The sequence below is a fragment of the Cucumis sativus genome, chromosome 5, assembly GCF_000004075.3.
Source record: "Cucumis sativus cultivar 9930 chromosome 5, Cucumber_9930_V3, whole genome shotgun sequence".
Taxonomy (NCBI): domain Eukaryota; kingdom Viridiplantae; phylum Streptophyta; class Magnoliopsida; order Cucurbitales; family Cucurbitaceae; genus Cucumis; species Cucumis sativus.
In genome coordinates, this window is record NC_026659.2 from 20948400 (window position 1) to 20973735 (window position 25336).

General features: G+C 31.9%; 2 protein-coding genes across 5 annotated transcripts; both read right to left on the reverse strand.

The window, feature by feature from the left end:
* Positions 1–49: 49 nt before the first annotated feature.
* LOC101219816 (RNA pseudouridine synthase 5) lies at positions 50–5737 on the reverse strand. Of its 3 annotated transcripts, none has more exons than XM_011657009.2 (14): positions 5485–5737; positions 5327–5384; positions 5184–5211; positions 5031–5077; positions 4845–4935; positions 4584–4746; positions 3797–3884; positions 2625–2703; positions 2151–2226; positions 1816–1883; positions 1482–1551; positions 1272–1350; positions 505–598; positions 50–369 (listed from the first exon to the last, which is right to left on the reverse strand). In XM_011657009.2, the coding sequence occupies exons 1-14, from the start codon at positions 5579–5581 to the stop codon at positions 277–279; spliced, it is 1131 nt and encodes a 376-aa protein (XP_011655311.1). In that variant the 5' UTR covers positions 5582–5737; the 3' UTR covers positions 50–276. The 3 variants fall into 3 exon arrangements, with proteins under 3 accessions (XP_011655311.1, XP_011655312.1, XP_011655310.1); XM_011657010.2 differs by having other exon boundaries at positions 50–348; positions 2625–2709; XM_011657008.2 differs by having other exon boundaries at positions 2625–2709.
* Positions 5738–8770: 3033 nt separating this feature from the next.
* Positions 8771–11782, reverse strand: LOC101212152. 2 transcript variants are annotated; one of them, XM_031886272.1, is made up of 4 exons: positions 11500–11782; positions 10721–10871; positions 9806–10096; positions 8771–9650 (listed from the first exon to the last, which is right to left on the reverse strand). In XM_031886272.1, exons 2-4 carry the CDS (start codon positions 10853–10855, stop codon positions 9024–9026), a joined length of 1053 nt encoding a protein of 350 aa, XP_031742132.1. In that variant the 5' UTR covers positions 10856–10871; positions 11500–11782; the 3' UTR covers positions 8771–9023. The 2 variants fall into 2 exon arrangements, with proteins under 2 accessions (XP_031742132.1, XP_004143803.1); XM_004143755.3 differs by having other exon boundaries at positions 10721–10876; positions 11500–11781.
* Between the last annotated feature and the right edge of the window lie 13554 nt (positions 11783–25336).

Here is a 25336-nt window from a genome sequence, read left to right on the forward strand (position 1 = left end):
GTTTGATAAAACCCCTCTCTTGCTTTGTTTAAATTGAACCTTTCTCGCCTTTCTAAAGGTCGAAACAAGTTTCAATTACTTTAACTTTTTATAAAAGAGATTTTGTTATTGTGTTTTCAGTCACCTCCTACCAACGTATAGCAGTTTTTGAGAAAACACGTAAGTATTTTCATGTGGCGATTAAAAATTAAGAAAAAAAGTAATGAAGTAGTAGTATATGAAAAGGGAATAGAACTAATCTTCGGGACATCCACGCAAACATCTATCCACCCACTTTCACTCGTGGACATCTTCAGCCTCAATACGTGTGCGAAGGATCGGAGGAAGTGGTGCGATGATCTTCACAACCTTCAACAACACAAGAAAACCCTTGTACTTTCTTTAGTTAATACACAGAAAGAAAGAATTAAGAAAAGAAGAAGAAGAATGCACACATAATTCACATGATTACGAGTTCCTATCACACGAATAAATCCTTAACGACCCAAATATCTCAGAACATACCTCATTTGTTTTTGGGTGATAGAGAATCAACTGATGCGCGTGCAAGTAGTAGCCACAATCTCCAGGCACAGGTTTCGTAGGCCTTTCGTAACCTCTGCACATCATAATATAAATATATATACACGATTTTGTTGGAAAAAAGGAAAAGACATAAGCTTTAGTTAGAACGGGACTATAAACCCATGAAATGGGTTAACTATTCTACAATCTACACCGTGCATAACATTCCAGACATTTCCCCTCATAGTGTTAATTTTGGGGAGTTCATATGAGTGGTTCTTTTCTATCTATATCTTGTAATTAGTATTGTAACCTTTCCATCAATTTATCAAACAAAATATAGTCTTGCATTTTATGATTCACTCTAAACAAAAAGAACAATGATCTTTTGTTTGATAATCATTTGATTGTTTTTTTGTTTAAAACTAGCTTACATTTCTTCCACTTCTAAATTTCTTGTTTTGTTATTTTATCAATGTTTCCAAAAACCAAGTTAATTTTGAAATAATGAATTTGGGTTAAGAATTAAATTCATGTATTATCTAAAGAAAGATGCAAATCGCAATAGTTACTTGAACTAAATGTTTTATGTTGGTCAATATGAGTTTAGTTCAACTAGCATTTGTATGTATATATCCGAAAACAAGAGGTCTTGGGTTCAAATCCCCCTCCTAGGTTGTTTTAGGATACTTTTTAAGAAAGAAAAAAAATGTTTTATGCTGACAAGAATATAAAGAATGAAATTAAACAAAACACCAAATTCATACCCGTCTTCTGCAAAACTCTGATTTACTACCTCAGAATGAAGGCAGTTTGGTTGCCCGCCAGCAACATAGAGAGGATCACCTACCAAAAAAAAAGAAAAAGAAAAAGAAAGAAAACTTTAGCAAAGAATTTTCAACACATTCATAATGAAGTTGAGAACTTAAAAAGATTTAGAAGTTGATGAATGAATGAATTACTTTTAACAGCATTACCTAATAGAGGATGTCCAATTGAAGAAAGGTGGATACGGATTTGGTGGGGCCGTCCAGACTGAATTTCTACCTGTAAATGTACGACGTAACTTAAAGTCTTTAAACTGTAGTACATCACACTATTCATTCTCCTTTTCAGAAGATTTTTCACTATTAGACCAGATGCAAAGTTTATTTAAATGACTTGCAAAATTAATGAATGCCATCTCAATCGATCTTAACTAATTTATAAAAACAAAGTGAAGAATTGAAAGCTTGGCAGTAAATCTCAGTACAGCAGAAAAAGAATTCGTAGTTTTGAAGTACAAGCAGAATGTGCAACAAAATGGGATACCTGGACCAATGTGTGTTTGCTTTGTTCATCTCTCTCAAGAACATTGACTTTACTGCAAGCTGGTTTCCCTGCTCAAGTTATTAATTCAAAAAAGCATATGTGATTGAGTATTGAAGCTAATAAATATTGAAGAAACGGTCAGATACACAATGGAAATAAACATGAACAGTACAATAACGTGATGAACATCTAAATTTATCAAGAACTCCATAAATTATGGCACTCCTCTTTCTTAGCCAAAAACTTTGAGATTTATCGTTTATGCTTTCCCTATATGGTACAATTTATGGTAGCAACAGTCCTCAAGAATCAACATATAAAATGCAACCAAAAACCTGAGGGAGTGGCAACATACAGGCCCTGCGCAACCCCAGGATATTGCATCCTTCCAATTGGCTGGTCAACGCTCACCTGTAAAAAGAATTCTCAATCATATATATATGAAGCAAGAAAGAACAGGAACAAAACTCTTCAATTTACGGTGATATAATGACCACTTATTAGACCAAACCCTCTATTATTCTGCACACTAACTCAGGGAGAAAGCGCTGCAACTATTTGCAACAAATTTAAAATTTCAACTATGTTTAGAGTTTTCAACGTCACCTTTATGTTATTTCAGAACAAACGACCTTTGCTAATAGATTGTCAAACAATTATCATCTAACATATAACATTTTAGAATTAATATTACTAGCTCAGTACCGTTTACAAGAATGGGAACAGTAGAAAAATTCTAAGGATGAAATGAAAATGCTACAAGACTATAACCACAAGAAGTTATATGAGAAGTATCAATATATATATACCTCATCATCATGAATTATTCCAGTCACAAGCGCACGATATATTTTTGAAATTTTCCTTTTTGTACCTTCCTCCATAGTGCTGTTTCTAAGTCGGGTTCAAACATTAATAATATGGTGGAAATCAATCACAGATACAAATATAAGACAAAATGTCCTTAAAAACAAGAGCTATCCCAGTTAACAACTAAATTACATTCAACCCTTACATTTTACCAAAAAAAAAAAGAAGACATTACACATTCAGATGTTTCTAATGTCTGTCATTTTGGCTGATGGTGATTTATATTTTGCTAGAGAGTACAGCTGAAAACCAGTAACTTGGGTGCAGATGAGGTGAAAAATTATCAATTCTGGTAACTTAATGTATATAATATATACACAAAAGATTTTCCTCCTATCAATGTAGAGTTTCCGGTACTAGCCTAGATGACGATGCAGTTTCCTTAAATTCTTTGACCGAATCCACGTATGCCCATAACCTGTGATTGCTTCGTCTTCAGCCTCGTCCACATATTATTTATTCATTCTTGTTTTCTTTATTTGACAAAGAAAAAAGAAACTAAAATTAATGAAATACTCACACGGACAGCCCAATTATTTGATTACCAGACAGAATTCACATGTATTTATCTTTCTAGATTTGCAAAACTAGTGGTCCAAAATCATTATTCAGAAACCTAGCAATATGGTAGACATCATAAATCCAGAACCAGAACCTTCTTCAGCCCGATTGGTGCACGTGCACCTAACATATGTTTGAGAAGAATCTTCATGCTTTTTTTTCAATATTTGACCTTTTAGTAAAGGACTCAAGGGTACATGACTTAACCAGTTGAGTTATGTCCATTGGCAGAAAAATCTTCATATTATAATGTAGAATAAAGTAGAAGTAGCACAATACCAAGAACTTATCATTGAATTATGTAACTCTAGCTATCATAAGAATAAAACTCTAAGTAGTGGAACAACAAAGTAAATTTTCACAATTTCCACAATGGTAAAAGTTAAATTTTACCATCAAGAAGATTACGAACTAGGAAAGCCACTGAAAGATGGTAGGAGACAAAAGCTTATCAGCTTATAGGAAATACAAACAAACTATCATTCTCTGCATATATAAAATCCACATGCAGAGACAAGGCGAGAAATGTACTAAAGGTATGTTCCTAAACCTGTTTCTTCTAACGGAAGATGTTCCCTCAGCAAAATATGCAGCAAACTGTGTTCTGGCGAGCTTTGTTTTTGCACATAATAATATTCCTGAGGGATTTGTAAATAGAAATAAGCAGGGAATAATGAAGCATTTTAAAGACCAAATTGAAGTACATTTTCAACATATTTGATTAGTGTATCATGAAAGTGAGGAAAAATAATCCATTTACCAAAAAGTTGACAATAGTCCATGGCCAAAAGTAAATGGTATCTTGTAAAAGGACCATACATGATTAGCGTAACAACTTTGGGTATTTATCAAACTGAGAGTACTAGACACAGTGAAATATCTCTCTGGCATTAATTTCGGCAATATGAACTTCCACAACAACCTAGAGAAATAGTGCTTCATTTAAACCAAGAAATGTGGTAGCAATACAGAATTCTTCAAGGATACCTAATGTTGATAAATGAACTGATGGTGTTTCTATCCTCTATTTAGGGTGCTAGAGAAATTCTTACGGAACAGCACACCAAGTAGGAAAAAGGTGACATCTATAGTTGAAAGAAGCACCCTAAATCTCATGACTAATTCCACATTTCAACATCCCACGCAGTATCAGCTCGTTGTTTCATTCCAACACAAAGTGCTAATGCCTTGTGCATATAATGCTATCGCATACAATCTTCGTTTGACTTTGGCATAGGCTGACAAGTACTCAGATATCCGACAAAGATAGTAAATAATAATAAAGCTTCCACGTATAAAGGATGATCTTGTTCACCATTGGGTTTATGCAATCTAACCTGAAGTCCCCCTTCCTAAACGATGAACAGGAACAGGGTGCAACTCTTCTGAGACGGAGAAACTCTGCTTACTTGACCACCACTGAAGCTGTGTCAAAACTGTCCGTTGCTGAAAAACACCACCAGGTAACACTTGCAAGCCAGACGGTTTATTTAATGCAATCTGAAGAATAGAAGGTACTTTAAGACTTCATGGAAACTCGAAGCAACCAATAACACAGATTACAACAAAAAAGAAAGAACCAGCTATAATGCATTTACCATTTCATTGTCTTCGTAAAGAATCTCGAGTAAATAAGGGGTATCCGGTTCTTTCCATGGAAGTCGACGATAAACCAAATCAGAACCAATTCTACAGATTTGTAATATTTGAAAACAATTAATGGTATGATGGAAACTTTTAAACATGCCAATAAAATCTGTAGCAAAGGAATCAAAGTAAAGAACCTGAGAATAGTTTCTGGATCTGTGATAACCTCACCATCGATTGTAATCTACACTTACCAAATTGATTTTGTTTCAAAATACTTCAAGCATAAATAACAATGAAATACCTCTTTCACATATGTCCTCAACTGCCTAAATTAAAGACCACCGTACCTGTTCGTTCTTAATTCGCTGCAACCAGCTGCAAAGTAATAGATGCAAAACAAGCTACATTAATGATCAGCAATAACCTAAGAGTAAGAGATATGAAACACAAGATATTCCGATAAACTAGATAGAGTTTTAGTAGAACTTACCCCTCCAGTGGAGCCGAACTCTTATATTTCCAAGAATAGAAGTGGATCAAAGACTTCCCTGGAAATATATAATCACGCAAAGAAGAAGAAATCGTGAAAGATGAAATTGAAATTTCTAGGAGGGGGGGAAGTGGAAGTTGAATTGAAAGAAAACGAACCGGAGTCGGGGGGTTTAACGACATCGTTGTAGAACAATCCGTCGTTGAGATCGGGCCATGGAATTCCGATAACTTGAAAGGACCTTCCGAGGAGCATGATAGGGATTGATCTTCGATGAGAAAATTGAGAAAGGAATTTAGAAAGCAATGGATTCAAGGCCTCAATGGTAATTGAAATGTAGGAATTCAGTGCAGAATCACGAGCGGGAAGTAGCGTTTGGTCTTGAAGAGAAGAGTAAGAGGGAAAATTACTTTCAACAATGGCTTGATTAAATTCTTTATATATACATTTAGATATATCCGTTTATATTAAATTTAGTAAATCTTAACAATTGCATAAATGACTATTTTAGCAATAATAATTACACATATAACAACATTTTAAAAAAATTGTAAATATAGTAAAACTTTACAAATATAAACTTGTATCGCTGATAGACTTCATATAGGAAACTTGATAAGTAGGAGGTGGATTACATAGCCACTAAGAAAGGCTATGTTTGCTTTACACTTGGTGGACACTAATAATAATGTTTGCTTGACATGTGGCTATGCACATTAATGAGCATCTACCTATTTTAATAGTATTTATAATATTTTTCTTTAGATGTTCGTTACATATATGAAATATGTCTCGTTAAAACCTTACTAGGAAAAAATCCAATGAAAAAAAAAAAATCATAATAAAGAAAAAAGAGTAAATATTTCATATATACTTACAAAAATGAAATTTACTCCCCTCATGGTAACATCACTTAGATCTTTTAAGTCACTGCGTTCCATTGTGCACCAATTTTTCAAAAGTTGCAGTAGGTAGTGATTTTGTAAATAAGTCTACTAAATTATCCTTTGAACAAATTTGTTGTAATGTGATGTCGCTATTTTCTTCAAGATTATGAGTATAGAAAAGTTTTGGTGAGATGTGCTTTGTTCTATCACCTTTAATATAACCTCTTTTTATTTGAGTTATACATGTTGTGTTGTCTTCGTATAATATTGTTGAAGAGAGTTTACTAAAAAACAAACCACAAGATTCTCAAATGTGTTGGGTCATCAATCTTAACCATATACATTCTCGACTAGCCTAGCAAGAATTTTGGTATGATTTGAGGAGGTGGTTGTTATGGTTTGCTTTACTGATCGCCAAGATACAACGAATCCTCCACATGTGAATAGGTAACTTGGATGAGATATAGTTTTATGTGGATCAGATAAATATCTAGAATCTGCAAAACTAATTAGATTAACATTTGATTTATTTGAATAAAATTATCTCTTATCAATTGTTCTTAGGAGGTAACGAAGTATATGTTTAATTTCATTTCAATCCCCTTTTGTTGGAGATGAACTGTATCTAGCTAATAAATTTACTGAAAATACAATATTTGGTATTATATTAGCAAAATACAAAAGTGCACAAATTATACTAAGATATGGTACTTCTGGATCAAGAAGTTATTCATTATTATTTTTAGATCGAAATATATCTTTTTCACATATAGTGAACTAACTTGCGTTGAGATGTACAATGAATGTGCTTTATCCATATAAAATATTTTCAAAACCTTTTATGTATAAGTTGATTGACGAACAAATATTTCATTTGCTAGATACTCAATTTGCAAACCAAGGTAAAAATTTTGGAGCCGGACGTGCGTTCTTCACCCGCTGAGTCTTTTGAATCATGAGTGACTCAACGTCTCAAAGAGCAGGTATAAAACACTCATATGTTTCTAGTAACTATGAGCTTTTTTCTTTCCAATATTTTTGTTTTCTTTTTAAAAATATGGTATGAGATTTATAATTGTATCAATTACACTCTAAAATTTTTAGAAATAAACTCTTTATTAAAATTACCTTTGAAAACCAACCCTGACCAATCCTACATTCCATAGGTAACTTCTTCAAATGTTGTATTGACAAAATATACCTTTAGATTTGATGTATGGACAACTTTTCGTGACATAAAATTAGTAGTTTCACATAATGCTTATCCAAATAAAATATAATTGTCAATCTTCGTAGAAATAACCTTTAGAGTTTAAATTGATAATTCCGAGAGTGTAAGCGGCATTTTTCGATATAAAGCTGCTCATTTGTGGGAACAATGTGCTTGCGCTGGCACCTTTCATTGCAAAGAAGATAGCACCGGATTTTTGAGCAACATGAGAATTCTCTTGGGGGTTGCCACTCGTCAAAACTTTCAACTTCTCCGAGAACTCATCTCGTGTATCTTGCAAAATGATTGATACCTACGTAGTCCAATGGAAGACATTTCTATTCAAGATTCTACCATTTGAGATGATTGGAGCATAACAGTCATCTTCCTAGAGTTTCAAAATTTTCACCCATTAGAATCTAGCAGGATGTTTGAATTTATGATTTTATGAATTTTGCTTAATATTTCTAGTTCTTTATTTGATTTAATTGTCATTGTTTTTATTCTATTCAGTCTTATAACACTTGAGGTGATCCAGGTGCGTACAATTCTTAAATTTGTATATAAATTTATTTATCAACAATAAAATCAGAGGCAACTATCAATTTATACCCTTAAAACTTTACGATGGTGTCAATTTTTCTAAACTCTCATAAGTTTACCAATTTACATCATCCATCAAATTTCATTCAACCTCCTAAAGCTTATGATTTGAGCCAACTAAAGTTAGGGTTATTTTTTAAAATCTTTCATATATTAATTCTTAAATGTATATATACTTCTTCAAATATTAGTTTTTACAAAATGAATAGTTCGCGTAAAGGCATGAACAATCCTCCCAAAAGAGTCTAAATTGATTTATTTAGGTAAGTCTTCCAAATAAGATATAATGCATTGTGTAAATGATACATTTGCAAAATCTCAAGATATTGATATAATCTAAGCTTAATAAGCTTGTGAATTTGACATACTATTAAAGACATGTTAGGATATCTGCTAGCAAGAGAACTCATAAACACAATGAATAAATAGAGAACACTAAAAGATAGATTTATATTGTAATACCAATGAAGAAACTATAATATACCATAACCTTTCAAAAAGGCTACTATCTTCCTAATTCTTAAATGAAATCTCACAAAATTCTCCACTCCCTTCCACTTAATCCACCCACTATTTATAACTAAAAGCCTTAACAAACTTACTGTCTAAGCCCTTCCTAAAGACCTTACTAATATTTACTAAGACATAGGTCTGGCATGATAAAATAAAGATGAAGTGATTAGGGATACAACACAGTAATTATGGCCTATTTGCCATGCATTTTCTTCATCTACTATTGGAAGGTTGAAGGAAAAACACTTCCCAATTTTCTTGGGTCAACTAAAACAACGAGTGCTTTAGCCGACTATATTGAATTGAATTTATCACAAATGCCCCACCAAGACTTAGTTCACACACACGGAGAGACTTTTTATTTCATCATTTTATATTTTGAATTGTCAAAACGCTTCCAAACAAATGAACAAACTGGTGTATAATCGAAGAATTACACTCATTAGGATACAGAGCAAAACACTCGTAATAAATGATTAAGAGATCAGCACGGCACCTTATTTGGTGAAGCTGGACCTGCTACTTGAAGAGTGGTAACTGGATTCCAGCTTTCTATGTCGCCACAATGACCATTCTTCATGTTAACCACCGGCAAAAGGGTAGCTTCCGTGAGAGAATCTTGTAGGGTTAGTTTTTTCGAAGCCACTGCCTTGAGTCGAAGTCGCTCTGCCCTTGAGCCGATAACCTGCCCTAAAACTGACGCTGCAATGGTAAATGCCATGGCTGATTTAGGCATTAAGATAGATTTCCTTAGCATAGCTATAAATGGAACAGCTGCATGAACGGCAGCAAACCAAGAGGGTGAGAATTTTTCGGTATGTTCTCTCCATATTCCTAGAGGTACATTTGCTGCCATGCCAAGAAGACCGATTGCAAGGACTTTTGCTGGCAACGGTTGGGGACGGAGATTCTTTGCAAATGCAGTCTTTGCTAAAGCTGCTCTTGCTGCAACTACTGCTGGTGGGCATCTAAATTTCATGCCTGGTGGGGGCTGAAGAGCTTTTGCAACAAGCGGTATAACACTGCTAACAGCACGGTATGACTTTGCAATTGGGCAGTTACCCATTTGCAGCCACTCATTGCCCACTGCTTCATGCTGTGAATTTCCACCCTGAAAATGAACATAACGATAAGGACGGATTGCATTCATCCTAAATTTTCAACAATTCAAATAACGGGAATCTCAGCATAAAAATTTCATCATTCTTCATCTCACAGCTAAAGTACTCAATGGTAATAACCCATAGATGATTAACAATTGATCACCTGCGAAGAAGACTCTTTCTTTGATGACTCGAATTTCTTCTTCTGATTTTTCCACTTCTCTGAAAATGAACCAAAACTGAAGGGACCACCAGGTCCGAAGGATGAGAGGCTAATAGTGGCTGCCTTCGCTGCTAAAGGATTGAACTGTGATGGGGCTGGTTTGAGTTCTACGCTCCCTGGATGCATGGATCTTCCAGAGAGTGGAACAACTCCATCTCGTCCATGGAAAAGCCTAAATGCCATATCAAAATTGGGACCATCTTCAAAAATTGGCCCTTTAGCTCCACGTACCTAATCAAGAGAGTAGGAACAGCTATCAGATTAACTAAAATTCAGAAAAACATGAGAATTATATGGAAGACTAAATTACAAGAATTCCATGGAAGACATAACAACCACCTATATTGAAGATTGTAAGATGAAAAGCAAATATAATACCTGAACTCTAGAGCTAAATGGTAAAAGTAAAGTATGCAATAAGAGAATAACTAAACAAAAACATCCCAATAATTCATCTATTAAGTCAGACTAGCCAGAAATTGAAGTAGCCTATCACGTACACCAGAATAACTAAGCTAAATGATAAGAGGTAATTAGTATAAAAGTAAAACTAACATTTACATGTGTCAAGTTTTGTAAAACTAATTAATATCTACCTAATTATATCTATGTAGTATTATAAATAACTATAAAAATAAACATGAAGAATATTATTCCTATTACGTTGGAATATGGTAACAATAATTATGGAAACATTGATACATATCTGATTTTCCATGTGTTTTCCATAGTTGAACCTTGACCAATGTTGTATTTTGTAAAACAAACTGTTAGAGGGTAGATTAATATTTTCGTTTCTTATCTTTGACAAAACAAGTGCATTAAATTATAAATTCATAGAAAGAAGAAACTTACAGGTACTGGGAAAGCCATGGACGAGGAAAATGAGAAATTTGTCGGCTCATTAATATTCCTTAAGAATGGACATCTTTGAATATCCTGATTAAAGGTTGTAGAGTCCTCTGTAAAACCTCCTAGGAAATTATCCATTTGTACCTTCAATAACCTAACCTGCACAAGAATGGAACGGTCCCGAAAAGGTTTTAACCACACACACACACACACACACACGTAGTACACAAAGAAATAGTAGCCATAGAATGAAGGTTTTAATTAAAAGCTCTAAAACCCAGAAAAGTCAACCAAAGAATTTAGCCTATTTCGTCTAGAGGCCCAACTTACTGTAAGCACTCCTACAATCAAGAGAAGCAGCAAGTAATTATAGACACAAGTAACAGAAAAAAACTCAAATTTACAAGAAAAGACGAAAAAAACCCAGTTGTTTAACAAGTCAACTTTCAACCTGATCAATACTGATGAAATGAAAAAACGATCATCAATTAAATTCCATGATATATCTAAAACAATTCCAAAAAAAAAAAAAAAACAATCAACTCAGAGCTAAATCCTTGGGTAAGAGATGAGAAAATACCAAAAACCAAAACATTAAATCCAGAACAATTAAAACGCATTAATCTCACCAAAAAAAAAAACGCGTGCGCGTGAAGCAAAAAAGTCAGATCGCAGAGAAAAAAGAATAAATTTACAACAGGAAACATAGAAACGAAAATAAAAGGGAGAAATTAGAAATGTAGGGGAAAAAGTGAGATCGGAGAGAAAATGCAAGATCGTACCTGAAGGATTGAGATCGGAGAGAGAGAAAGAGAAGGGGGGAAGAGGAGATGATTGAAGAAGGAATTGTGGAGAAGAGGGTAGGTGAAGGGAAAGACAGAGTAAAAGGAGGAAGGAAGGAAGGAAGGAGAAGATGCTTTGATTTAGTTTTAATTTTACAAACGAAAACAGAGGAAAGCAGAAGAGGAGAGAAGAGAAGAGAAGAGGGATGAAACGACACCGTGCAAGACACACGCCTTTAGTTGGTTTCCAGTTTCTGAATGCAAAATCAAAATAATTGTAGTTTGTAAATGGGGCGTACGTATGTTTATGATATTTGTAATTTTGTATGGCGTTGGCGGGCGACCTAATCTTTGGTCAACTCTGTACAGCGCTCATTCTTATGCTTTTCTCTTCCCTCATTCTGGGCCCACGCCCCATTCCTCGCTTCTTTCTTTCCATTATTATTACAAAACTTTGGAGGACTTGAATTCTCAATTTTTTTTATTAATATGAATTCATTTTACGGATAAATTTGATATATTTATGAAAATTGATATATTTATTTAAGAGTTTTTTTAAAAATATAACAAACTAACGAAATATTTAGATGGTATAGAACAATTTTAAAATTGAAAAAAGTCCCCAAGTTCATAATAAAAAATACAAAAAAATGTCCAAGTCAACGCGCGATTAATTGATTATACACGCTTGTGTAATTATTCTTCTAAACGATAGTGTAGAAAATGATACATGATCATGTGCCAAATCTAAACGATATTGTTTTAAGATTGTGTACCAAGATCGTGTATATACAATATCTTGTACTAATATTATTTAGATTTGATACACTATCAATGTGTATCAATATCTTAATGATTTTTTTTTTGTTTAAGTTCATGTACAAAATATCTTTTATATTTGGTACACGGTCTTGAACCAAATAACATTTTGAAAAAAATAATACAAGATTGATAATTGATTGAAAACAAATATCATTCTTTCAAAAAAATATAAAAGAAAAATTGTGTAAGAGAGAAGAAAGAAGATGGAAAGGAAGCCACCCAAAATTCAAAAACGACCAGAAAACTTGAAATATTTAAACCCTAAACCCAATCTTACCTATTTATACTATTACTTATTTGAAGATTTTTTATTTAATTTATTTGTTTGCAACCCTATCTAAATATGATATATATTGCATACAATTATGATAATATTTCAACTAAACTTTCTTTTCGTCTTTTTTTTCTTCTTCTAGGCAAATATTGTCGTATTCCTTTACGTCGTTCATCCCCGTAGAAATATATTATCTACAATATTTCAAATAATCTCTATCTTCGTCCATTTTTTCTTCTTTCGGTAAAATCTTGTATTCCTTTGTTGTTCATCTTCTTCATATTTTCCTCTGAGTTTATATTTTTCTCATCTATATTTTATTATAATATACATCAGTATTTTTTGATGAGTTTATATTTTTTTCATATATATATTTTAGATATGACCAACATTACAATATATTATGATAGTTTTTTCAATGATTCAGACAAGTATATTAGTTACAGTATATCAAAAACTTTATTTTATGAATAGATGTTTTTTCAAGAGTTATACAATAGTCTTATATCCAAGTTAGATAGTTTTCTTAATATGGATAGTTTGGATATATATCTTTGCTTAGTTTCTATAGAATGTCTGAAAGAGGATTTAGCCTATTACCAATGCAAACAATGTAAAATGGGTTTATCACGTAGTGGCGGATCTAAAAAAATTATTGACACAGAGCTTTATAGTTTAGTCAAAATAATTTATAAGTGAGTGGTTTTAAAAATGGATAGTTGCAAAATTTAGCTATTAGATTCAAAATAATTGAGTATATAACAACATTTTAAAAAATTTGCAAATATAACAAAATTTGTCAAATTCTATCAACGATAGATCATGTTGTAAATATTGGTCTATCACTAATAGACCATACGAATCTATCAACGATACAAGTCTTAGTTTTGTTATATTTGCAGTTCTTTTAAGATGTTGTTATATACTTAATTATTATTCCTAAAATGACCCTCAATTATAAATACCTTTTAAAAATTAATAAATAATCCAACAAGTTTACTTAAGATCCATAAATGTTTTCAAGAATTAATAAAATATGTATAAAACAAATGAACTAATACAAAAAAAATAAGAATGATTTGAAATATGAAAACCAAATGCATATAAATAAATTACAAAACTTACCTCATAAATTAAAAAATAAAAGATAAAATTGAAAAAAAATCCAAAAAAAGTTGAAATATAAATTTTAAAAACTAAAACAAAAACAATAATAAAATATTAATACTAAGGCATATAAATAAAGTAACAAACTTAAAAGTAAAAAAAAAAAACAAACAACAAAAACTTACATGACAATCTACCAAAAGATGTTGAAGAAGAGAAAAAAAAAAAAAAAATTTAAAAGCTAAAAGAAATTAATTTGAAGACTTATAAAATAAAAAAATAAATGAAGTTGAATAGCTAAATTATGAAGCTGGGAGTTGAAAAAAATTAAAAAGCTACAAAAAAAAATTAAATTGAAGTTTTATAAAAAAGAAAAGTAGTTTTAATTTGAATGAAGTTGAATAGTCTACTAACTTTAATTTTGGTGGTAAAGAGTGGATAATTATTATTTCTTAGATGAAAATCGAATGATTGTAATTTGGGAAAAAAAGAAAATTTTAAAAATTATTATTAAATAGGTGGAAGGGCGACAAGTATTAAAAGTTAAATATATTTATTTACATATATTATGTAAGACGATAAAATTGAGAGGGACTTGAGTCCCGTGGACTTATACGAAATTTGTTGGTGTTACCACATAATAACATCAAATGTAAACCAACACATTGCTCTCATTGTTTATTTATTGGCTGCTACACACTAGACCTTCCAATTCATTGCCAACAAACATTTAGGCATATGAGAGCCGTTTTTTCTTTAAAATATTGACATGTCCAAGATTTCTTCCAATTTTGAAATAAAAAACCATGACTTTTTTTCAACGAAAGCTTTGTTGAAAAAAATCCTTGCAAGTCATTGCCATTGTAGACAATTTTCAATATCGTACTATTAAATCAAACAAGTAAGTTTTGATTTTGCAAAGCATATTTAAAAATTGTTTATAGTCAGTACGTGCTTCATTTTGTTTCCATAGTGACATATCTTTATGAGTTGTTATTAGGTTTGATGGTGAACATACATATACTCTATAGATGTTTATTTAATAGATTATTGACAAGCTACTTTTTATGTTATCAAATACCTGATAAAGAAGAAAAATAAGTATATCTAGGTCGGAGTTGAGACTTCTAAAGATATAGTACATTATATTCATTGTGAGCATGGTTTGAACATCAGTTACCTAAAAAGTTTGGTGTGCATGCGAAGCTGCTTTCAAGAAGTTAGAGGATCTCTTAGGACTCGTACAAGATGTTACCAGCATTTACGTACATGTTGAATTTGAACAACCCATGTGTATGTTCATAATATATACCCTTACAAAAACAATATATATCTATGATGTCACTTATTAGACATTATTTGTTGAATCAATATATCCATTTTTCACGTCCATAGGTTTTTTTTTTTATTGAATACAAGGTTGATGGTGAAGGTAGATTCCTTTATTTCTTTATGGCATTATATGCTTCAATTTCTAGTTGGCAGCATTGTCGTCTTGTTTTGTCCATTGATGGTACAAGTCTAAAAAATAAGTATGGTGATACTCTTTTACAATTAAATTTTTAGACAGAGGTAAAGAAATGACAAATTGACGAGCGACAAGATGGGCTCGTGACCTGCTATATAGGGACTCTACTCTTTTGCTTTTGCTCTTTACGTGTTTTTACATGATGCAACTGTTTGGAATTTTATTTTGAACTTAATGAATACTTTATGTTTATTTCTTTGGTCCAAACTAGGTTTACATTTTCTAATATTTTACTGATGTACCAAACTTTGCTTGAGAAACATTTGTTTTGTATTTATTTAATAAAGAAGTAAATTTTGCTATGTTTTAAAACCATCCGAAAGTATTGTTTATTTTAAAGTAATGATCTCAACTTAGCTTGAAAAGTCTTGGGTCGTTACATTTTTAGAGAGTCAAAACAAAAATTTGATGATTTTTCTTGTGATGAATTAGAATTAAAGACAAACATCGTGAAAACCGTGAAAGAGGGATATGCTTCCAATAGCCAAACCAAAGCTCTATTGCTAGAATAACCACCATTAAAGTTTTTATTGCCATTGTTTCTATTCTTAAATGGTGAATTAGAAGAAGAGATTTACATGGTAGAAAAAATGGAAAGCTGACAAGTGATATGAAGCGTCCATGAGACATGCCTAAGTCTCACTTCCGCTTTTAATAATTAATTTTTTTAGTATTTGTGATTTTAAACATTTTATTTCAATAATTTATTATTTATTTTTATCATCTTTAAAATTTGTAAAACTAGTTGCGGTATGTTTTCATGGTATTTCACCGATTTTGTAAAATTTTGTTTTATAAACAGTTGTTTGAAAGTTATTATAATAAAGATCTAGTTTTCTCCCATTTTAAGACAATGTCAAAATTGTTATTTATCTTTTAGGTAATGACCTCGACTGGTATAAAAAGTTGGATCGTTACACCATACATGTTAATGCTAGTACTATCAACATAATATTCAATAAATTATTAGACAATAATCATCACGATTTAATGATGATTTCGTCTTTTTTTGAAATATATGTTTGTTTATGTCTTAATTATCATTTTTACCATTCTTTATATCCTAGTTTCTAATTGCTTCCTAAGATTTAAAATGTTAGACGGTAATTCCGTAAGTTAAAAGTTTGGTTTCAATTTAGTTCCTAAATTTCAATTTGTTATAATTTTATCTTTGACATTTAAGTTTTGTTTCCTACATTTCAAGATTACCTTGAATTTTCACTAAATATTATTCACTTTCTTTAGTGACCATGTTTATTGATTAATTAAAAGAATAACTAGTTAAAAAATTTATAAAACAACCATTGTAAATGACAAACTACCTAAAATATTTACAAAACATAACAAAATTTCAACTCTATCAATGGTAGACACCGATAAATATTGATACACTTCTATTAGTTTCTATCAATATCATTGATAGATCATCCACGTAAAAGTTTATACCAATACCTATTACCTAGAATGTTCGAACTCCATAGAATTAACGATAGAACCTATTTAACTAATTATGTATGGAGATGGCCGTTTTGGAAGATTAATAAATTGCTTTTGTCCTTTATGAATTATACCAAAATATGTAATTTATTAAGCAAAATCAATTTAATGCTTAAGATTTCACTTTTAAAGACTACTTTTATACCATAAAAATTAATTTATACCAAAATACTTTCAATCATGCCATACATATAAAATAAGATTGAAACGTATCAACACAAGTATCCTACTGAATCATGGAAAATTTCCTCAAATATGTATATAATTAAGGAAATGAACATAGTATTCAGAAGGGAAAAACATACCCTATTTAACAATATCCATGAATTAATTACACATCTTTTTCAAAACGTATCAATTAAAATTAAAAATGGTATAAGTGGTTAGATCTTTCTAGATATACAAAATTGATTTTGATTGTATATAAATGGTTCATATCCTAAAGGGTTAAATGAATCACTCACGAAATTCTAAGGCAATTTTTTAAAAAATGAAGGCTGTGCTTTTTATGTTCGTAATTTTTGCATTATCTTTTAACATTGACAATTGTTATGCAGCCTCCAAAAGAATAGCTCCATTGACATCATGGCATGTGACCATTAAGAACTCTCAACCAACTACTGCTTTGGTAGTTCATTGCAAGTCTAAAGACAATGATTTGGGTAAACAATTTACAAAATTATTACTTCGTTCATTTTTTTTTTCAGTTTTTTATAGCTTATAGATAAACTATTTACTTTCTGTACGTATTTGTTCTTGAAATTTGACATTTTTGGTTTAAATCTTAATTTAGTTATTCAAAGTATTGTTTTATTTTAACCCGTTTTAGCAGCCATTCATTTTCTTGCTATTGTTTTCATCTTACTATTTTCTTTTTTAGCTTTCAAACTTGGCTTGATATTTATTGGTAGGAAGTGTGTATATATGTATCTCTCTATTATTTTTGTTAATTAAAATTGTGTAGTAACATAAAATTTTGAATTTGCCACTGATTTTAGGTCAGAGACTTCTGGACATTGGGCAGTCATTTGATTGGCAATTCGAGATGGATCTTTTTGGAACAACGTTGTATTGGTGCACCTTTACTGGCGCAGTAAAGCATGCTTCATTTGAAGTTTTTTGGCAAGAGGAAACAGGTCATACATGGCTTGAAACTCATTGCTCTAATTCAGGTTGTGTTTGGGAAGCTAAAGATGATGGATTTTATTTGCTTAATGGGTCTACAAATAAATTGGACTTTGTTCATCCATGGTCATAAAGGCCAATATCTCCATAATAAAACCGATGGATAATTATTTTTTGTTTAGTTTTACTTTTTCATTACTCGCAATTGTACTTTTAGAAAGGTTCTAGAGAGGGATCCTGAAGACTGAAGTGCACTGGCCTCATCATTATGTCTCAGACATCTCAATATTTGAAATAAGATTTAATTTACTCTTAGTCTCTTGCCTCTTTCTCGGTTCTTATCTAAAAAAGTCACATACTTCATTCCTCATGATCTTGAATGCGCATAAATAGTGGTTGCTGTGACAACTAGCTTGGGTGAAATATATTATATATATCATCATTCAATAGCATGACGATGTACTAAATAGTGTTTTTAATTGATTAATTCATTAGACAACTTCCTAATTAATCCTCATTTTCTTCCAGTTTTTATCACACATCTTTTCATATTAGAAGCTGAAGGGTAGTGGTGTGGGTTCTTTGCTTTGCAAATGCACAGCCCAAATTTTCATTAACAAACTCAATTCATGATCATACCACAGTAATCTTCTGGATCATTGTAAGTCATACGAATATAACTTCCTTCTGTAGATAATAGTGCACTTTCCACCTACCATATAACATCAAATAATACTCAAATTAGTAACTAAATTAACTAACTAGTTATCTTCAGAAATGTTTGGTTAAACACAAGCAAAGTTTAACTAGAAAAATGAAGATTGTACTATTGATGTCAAAGTTTAAGGTTTGATTTGTTGGAAATGCAACCAAAGTTTCACATTTGGCTAAATGAGAGAACATACAATTATTTCCAGTAGCATGAGGCATTTGTAGGTGAAACAAAAAGCAAAGTCATGAAAATTTATGTCAAAAGTTGATAAAACCATCTAGTAGCTAGTATCTCTAGAGGTTAATTTTAAACGATTCCTTATTCCGTTATATTGTAAAGAAAAAAGTTGGTAACGTAGGTGTTTTAGGCTAGGATTTTCCCTACCTGAATCGATGAAGGTGAAGAACAAGATCATTGCAGCTAAGAGAGCAAATGTGATAGGAAACTTCATGTTCATGATTTTGAGGGATGTTAATAACTTGGTTTGCTTTTTAGTTTTTCTAGCCGAACGCTCCTGTAATTGAGGTTATTTGTAGGTTTAAAGTAGAAAAAGGTCTAGGAGAAAAGGAAGTATGAAGATATATGTGTAAAGGTAACTTAGCTTTGCTTTAAAAAAGGGGAAAATAATAGAAAAGGTAAGAAAATTACTGTGAAAATAAGATATGTATGATATTTGAAAATTTTGGGTGGTTGTGAAAACTTAAAATTAATGAGAAAATCATAATTAGAGTTTAATTTGACAAAATGAGAAAGTTTGTAATCTCACATTTAGAGTTTCAAATGTTCCAACCACATAAATTATAAAAAAAGAAAAGTTAATTTTTTTCTTAAGAAATTTTTGTCTACAAGTATTATCTAATTTAAATAAATAAAAAAAAAGGTCAACTAGAACAATAGAATTATCAAGTTTCTATTTGGAAAAATGACAAACCTAATTTGACAAAAAAAGTTAAAAATAAAATAAATAGAAGTTGGCAAAAGTCCATCATACCCCCCAAATATTTAGCATGTTAGCTACCTTATGCAACTGAAAGAATATATAATTACACTTTAATAAAAACTAACATTAGAGCCTAATTAATCAAACAATCTCACTAATCAAGATGTTTTTTAAACAACCCACCTAGAGTCTTCATCTTCATCACTTGCGATCTCCAAGCCTCCATCTTCAAGCTCGTCGTCTCCAATCCTTCATCTTTCATCGTCAAGCTCAATATACAATGGTCTTCACAAACTCACCATTCCATCTCCATAACATAAAAATTTGTACCTAAATCATCAAGCTCACAATCTATAAACCCAACGTCACTACAAGAAATCGGAGTTATCTCGACGTAGACTTAGGTGTCGGGATAAAAGACGTCGTAAGAAGAAGCTTTCCCAACGCCGTAAAAAAGGTGTTGGCATTGAGCATATATGCCGACATCGACTTGAAGATGTTGAGACAACATAAGCCTTCCACGACGCCATGCACAAAGATGTTGTAGAGACATTTCATTTAAATAATAATATAACTTTTTCGTTGTGCCATGCAAGTACCCGTTGACAATGTCCCATATGTGGCGTGTATATGCATAGCGTCGACAATTGATCCGTCTACGATGACGTTGGCATTCACCGCGCCGACAAAGGTTGAACCTTTAAATAATCATGACAGCCGTTCCTCGAAGCCAAGAAGTGTCACGTTGAGATAGACCTACCTTTTGCTGACGTAGGGGTTAACCATGTAACGAGAAATTATGATGTTTGAAAGATTTTTAAAAATTTTTCACGACGCCCGTTGGTATTTCATAGAAAAAAATGACACACTCAATTATGGCGACGCGGTTGGGGTGTTCTCATGATGTTTCAAGCTGCGTCGCGAGAACCCTTGTTATTAAAGTTTCCATGTTCACAGAACATAGAACACAAAATAGAGAAAAGTGAAAAGAGAAAGACGAAGCGAAAGAGAGAAGAGAGTTTGCCATGCCGTCTTTCATCCATCGTCACCGTCGTCCGTCAAGTTGTTGCCTGTCGTCGTCACCATCTGCCGCCCACCGTCCTATCGTTTTCCACTTACTTCGTCATCTCTACTGGTAAAAATGTAGTATTTGGTTTTCTTTTGTTTCTAAATAAATATATATTAATATATTATAGATTATAGATTAGGTTGTATGTATATTGTATATTGTATGTATAACTTGTAGATGTATGTGTAGATTGTATTTTGCATGTATAATTTGTAGATTATATATTGTATTTGTATTGTATGTGTAGATTGTTTATTGTATGTATGTTTATTATTAAATTTGTTGTATGAATAAGTAAATGTTGTTAGAATTTAAATTAAATTGTAAGTATAGATTGTATATTGAAATTGTTGAAAGTTTTTTTTAATTAAAATGCATATTGAATTGTTTAAGAATCAAATTATATGTATGAATGAAATTTTGAAAATTGTAATATGTTAGGGTTTAAATTCATGAAATTGTGGTTATGATTGTTATAGAGAGATATAAATGTATTGAAATTGTTGAATTTGAAAAAATTTTAAATTGTTGATATAGTTTAAATACTTGAAAAACTTTATTGATTTGTTGTGGCTATTTTGGGGTTGTAGTAGCTTGTAATTTATTATTTGTGAATATGATTTGTTTGTTAGAAGTAAGGTAGCCGATATTAAGTTAGAATTATGGTAGCCCTTAGTATATGATAATTTTTAGTTTAAACTTAGATATAGTGAAAGTTGGGATATTAAATACTTGTGAGGTGAGACTTATTCATGGAGTAAATTTAGCATTTGAGAGGATGAATATAAGACTAATTACACGTATTTATGTTTTAAGTTTTTAACGATGGACATGTGTTAGATGAAACTTGGGAATAAGTTCTCGGTTGAGTATAGAGAAAGAGTTTTTCAATTTTTAGAAGTTGAAAAGTATCACGCCAAATGAGTACGAACGGACAAGGTTTCCATGCAAAGAGACGTATGAACTAAAATTGAGACTCATTAAAGGGTGTGTAGAGAAATTTTTTAACCATTGGAATATGGTCCTCCTACACAGATTGGGTGTTCCATGGAGAGCCAGTAAACTTGTATAAAGGTATAGAAAGATTTGATGCAGGAACTAGCAGTGACCCTTTCCAAATGAAGGAACTAGCAGCGACCCCTTCCATGAAGGAACCACTAGTAATCCATTTCCTGAAGAAAATGAAATATTGGATATGTCGCATGATTTAAAAGCTTCGATTGAATACGAAGAAGAAACTGCAGAGGAATGTTTGGAGAACGATATGTCGTTCAATAGTGGTGTAGAAGAGGAGACGACAAATATATTTTAGAAGTTATTAAATCAAGCACGTCGTAAGCTATACCCCGACTATTTAGAATTTTTATCCCTAAATTTTTTGATCACGTTGATGCATGTGAAGGTTATCAACGGTTGGAGCAACAAGTCATTCGAGATGTTGTTAGAGATATTAAAACGTGTGTTTCCAATGTGCAGTATCATCCCTAGCTAATTATACGAAGCCAAACAAAAATTGTGTGACTTGAGCTTGTGATACGAAACTATTCATGCCTACAAGTACGACTGTGTATTGTACTGGAAGAAGTTTGGGGATTTGAAATATTGTCCAACTTGTGGGGAGTTTCGGTATAAAATATGTCCTAACAGAGGGAAAAACTTCTGCATAAGGTATTCTGCACTTTCCTTTGATATTAAGATTACAACGATTGTTTGTATCGCAAGAGGGCTCGTCTGATATGAGATAAACGAGTCAAAACGGAGGATGTGTTAGAGACATCCAACGGATGCAGAAGGATGGAAGCATTTTGATTATGAATTTCCTAAGTTTGCTTCAGATCCACTGAACGTTTGTTTGAGATTAGCTTCTAATGGGTTCAATACCAGTGCTCCTCTAATGACAACATGTTTATGGTCCTACCAATAAACATAAACCCCTTTCGTGCCATAGAGAGGGTATGACATTTTGTTCAAGTTTTAGAGACACCATTTAAGAGAACACTCATCTACTTACCCTAAAGTAGAGAATGAGTGAATTTCATCTTGTGTAATTATGTTCCCAGCTCTCCACTCGGTCTTATCCCCAAAATGATAAGCTTTTTGAGTCGACAATCTAGTCACTATAACCCATACAAATTAAAGGATAGTCCCCTACGAACAGGAGTTCATAATACATTCAAGATTAAGACTAAGTTATCTAGGTCATTCTAGTGAAATAGAAACCTAACTAGTTAACGGAGTTACATCTAGTGGTTACTATTTCGCGGTCTGATCTTATGCAAACTCATTGCATAGGATACCCTCATTCGCATGTCAACTACACGAATTCGTTATAAATCATTGTGTTTGTATCAAATACAAAGTATGTCGAATTCATAGTGTTACTAGGATAAGGTACCAAGTCTTATCTCTATATTATAGACTCTTTAAGCTAATATCAAACATTGATCCATGTATGTCTCTACATACTGTTCAAGACTCACTAAACATTGATCCCTATTGTCACTTCTTGAATGCATGAGGCCTTAAACGCATGAGGTCTTCCTTTCTTCTGTTTGACTCTTCAACTCTTTTGCTCTCTAAGATTAGAGTCGACTTCTTATCATCCTCTTCTTTCTTGCTTTTCGCCACTAAGGCTGCTCTCTATAGAAAGTCCCTAGGGTGTAAAGGTGGCACTTTCTTCTTTACCTAGATTGCCTAGCTACCTCTATTAGCAAGGGCGGATTCATTAAGGGGCCACGGGGGGACACGTACCCCATCTCACATTATCAATTTTTGTATTTTAAATATTAGTTTTGAAGTATTAGATTACAATATTAATGGTACACTTTGATTTTATCAATGATAAACATTAATAAATATTGATACACTTTTATAGACCGTCTAGGTAGAAATACCATAAAAATTAATTTATACCAAAAGTACTTTCAAACATACCTCTATAAAATAAGATTGAAATCTATCAATGATAGACATTAATAAATATTGATATACTTCTATAGATGGTCCAAAAAGAAATACCATAAAAGTTAATTTATACCAAAAGTACTTTCAAATACGTACATAATTAAGGAAATGAACATAGTCTCCAGAAGAGAAAAACATCCCTATTTAATAATATCCATGAACTTAATTATCCATCTTTGCCTAAATGTATTAAATAAATTAGATATGGTATATGTGGTTAGATCTTTCTATATACAAAATTGATTTTAATATATATAAATGGTTCATATCCTAAAGGGTTAATCACTCAAGAAATTCTAAGGCAATTTTTTTAAAAAAATGAGGGCTATGAATAGTTTGTGTGTGCTTTTTATGTTCGTAATGTTTGCATTATCTTTTAACATTGACAATTGTTTTGCAGCCTCCAAAAGAATGACTCCATTGTCAACATGGAAAGTGACCATTACGAACTCTCAGCCAACTACTGCTTTGGCTGTTGATTGCAAGTCTAAAGACACTGATTTAGGTCAACAATTTACATAATTATTACTTCGTTCATTTCTTTTCTTTCGTTTTCTATAACTTACAGATAAATTATTTACAAGTTGTGTTTAACTTTTGTGTGTATTTTTTCTTTAAATTTGACATTTTTGGTTTAAATCTTAATTTAGTTATTGAAAGTATTGTTTTATTTTAACCCCTTTTAGCAACCTTTCGTTTTCTTGCTACTGTTTTCATCTTTCTAAACGAATTTTTAGCCAAATTCATTAACAAGTTTTTAAATACAATTTTCTTTTCTAGCTTCCAAGACTTGGCTTGATATTTAAAACATGGACTAAAACATTGGCAGGAAAGTAATTTTGTTAATGAAAATTGTGTACATGAACATTATGTGTAACATAAAATTCTGAATTTGCCACTGATTTTAGGTCAGAGACTTCTGGATATTGGACAGTCATTCGATTGGCAATTCGAGATAAATATTCTTGGAACAACTTTGTATTGGTGCACGTTTGCCGGTGCAGTAAAGCATGCTTCATTTGAAGTTTTTTGGCCAGAGAAAACAAATTGGCTTGGAACTCATTGCACTAATTCAAACTGTGTTTGGGTAGCTAAAGATGATGGGTTTTATTTGCTTAATGGATCTACAAATAAATTGGACTTCGTTCATCCATGGTCATAAAGGCCAATGCCTCCATAATAAAACTGGTGATTATCAATAATTGTTTTCTTTTGTTTAGTTTGACTTATTCATTGCACACACCTGCACTTTTAGAAGGCTCTAGTTTGAGGGGATCCTGATGTACTGCACTGCCCTCATCATCATGTATCAAACATCTCAATATTTGAAATAAGATTTAATTTACTCTAAGTCTCTCGGTTCTTGGCTAAAAAGTCACACATACTTCATTCCTCATGATCTCGAACACACATAAATAAGAGTAATCGATCTATAACATTATAAGAGAAATACCCAGTTGTATCATAATCTCATTGATTCATATATATATCAACTTTTACATCCAAAAATACAAAATAGAAGGTTTCTATGACAACTAGCTTGGGTAGAATGTATTATATATATCATCATTCAATAGCATGAAGATGCAGTACTAAATAGTGTTTTGAATCGATTAATTCATGAGACAATTTCGTAAGTGATTTTCATTTTCTCCCAGTCTTATCACTCATCTTTTGATAATAGAAGCTGAAGGGCAGTGGTGCGCTCTTTGCTTTGCAAATGCACAGCCCAAATTTTCAATCACAAACTGAATTCATACCACAGTCTTCTGGATCATTATTGCAAGTCATATGAATAT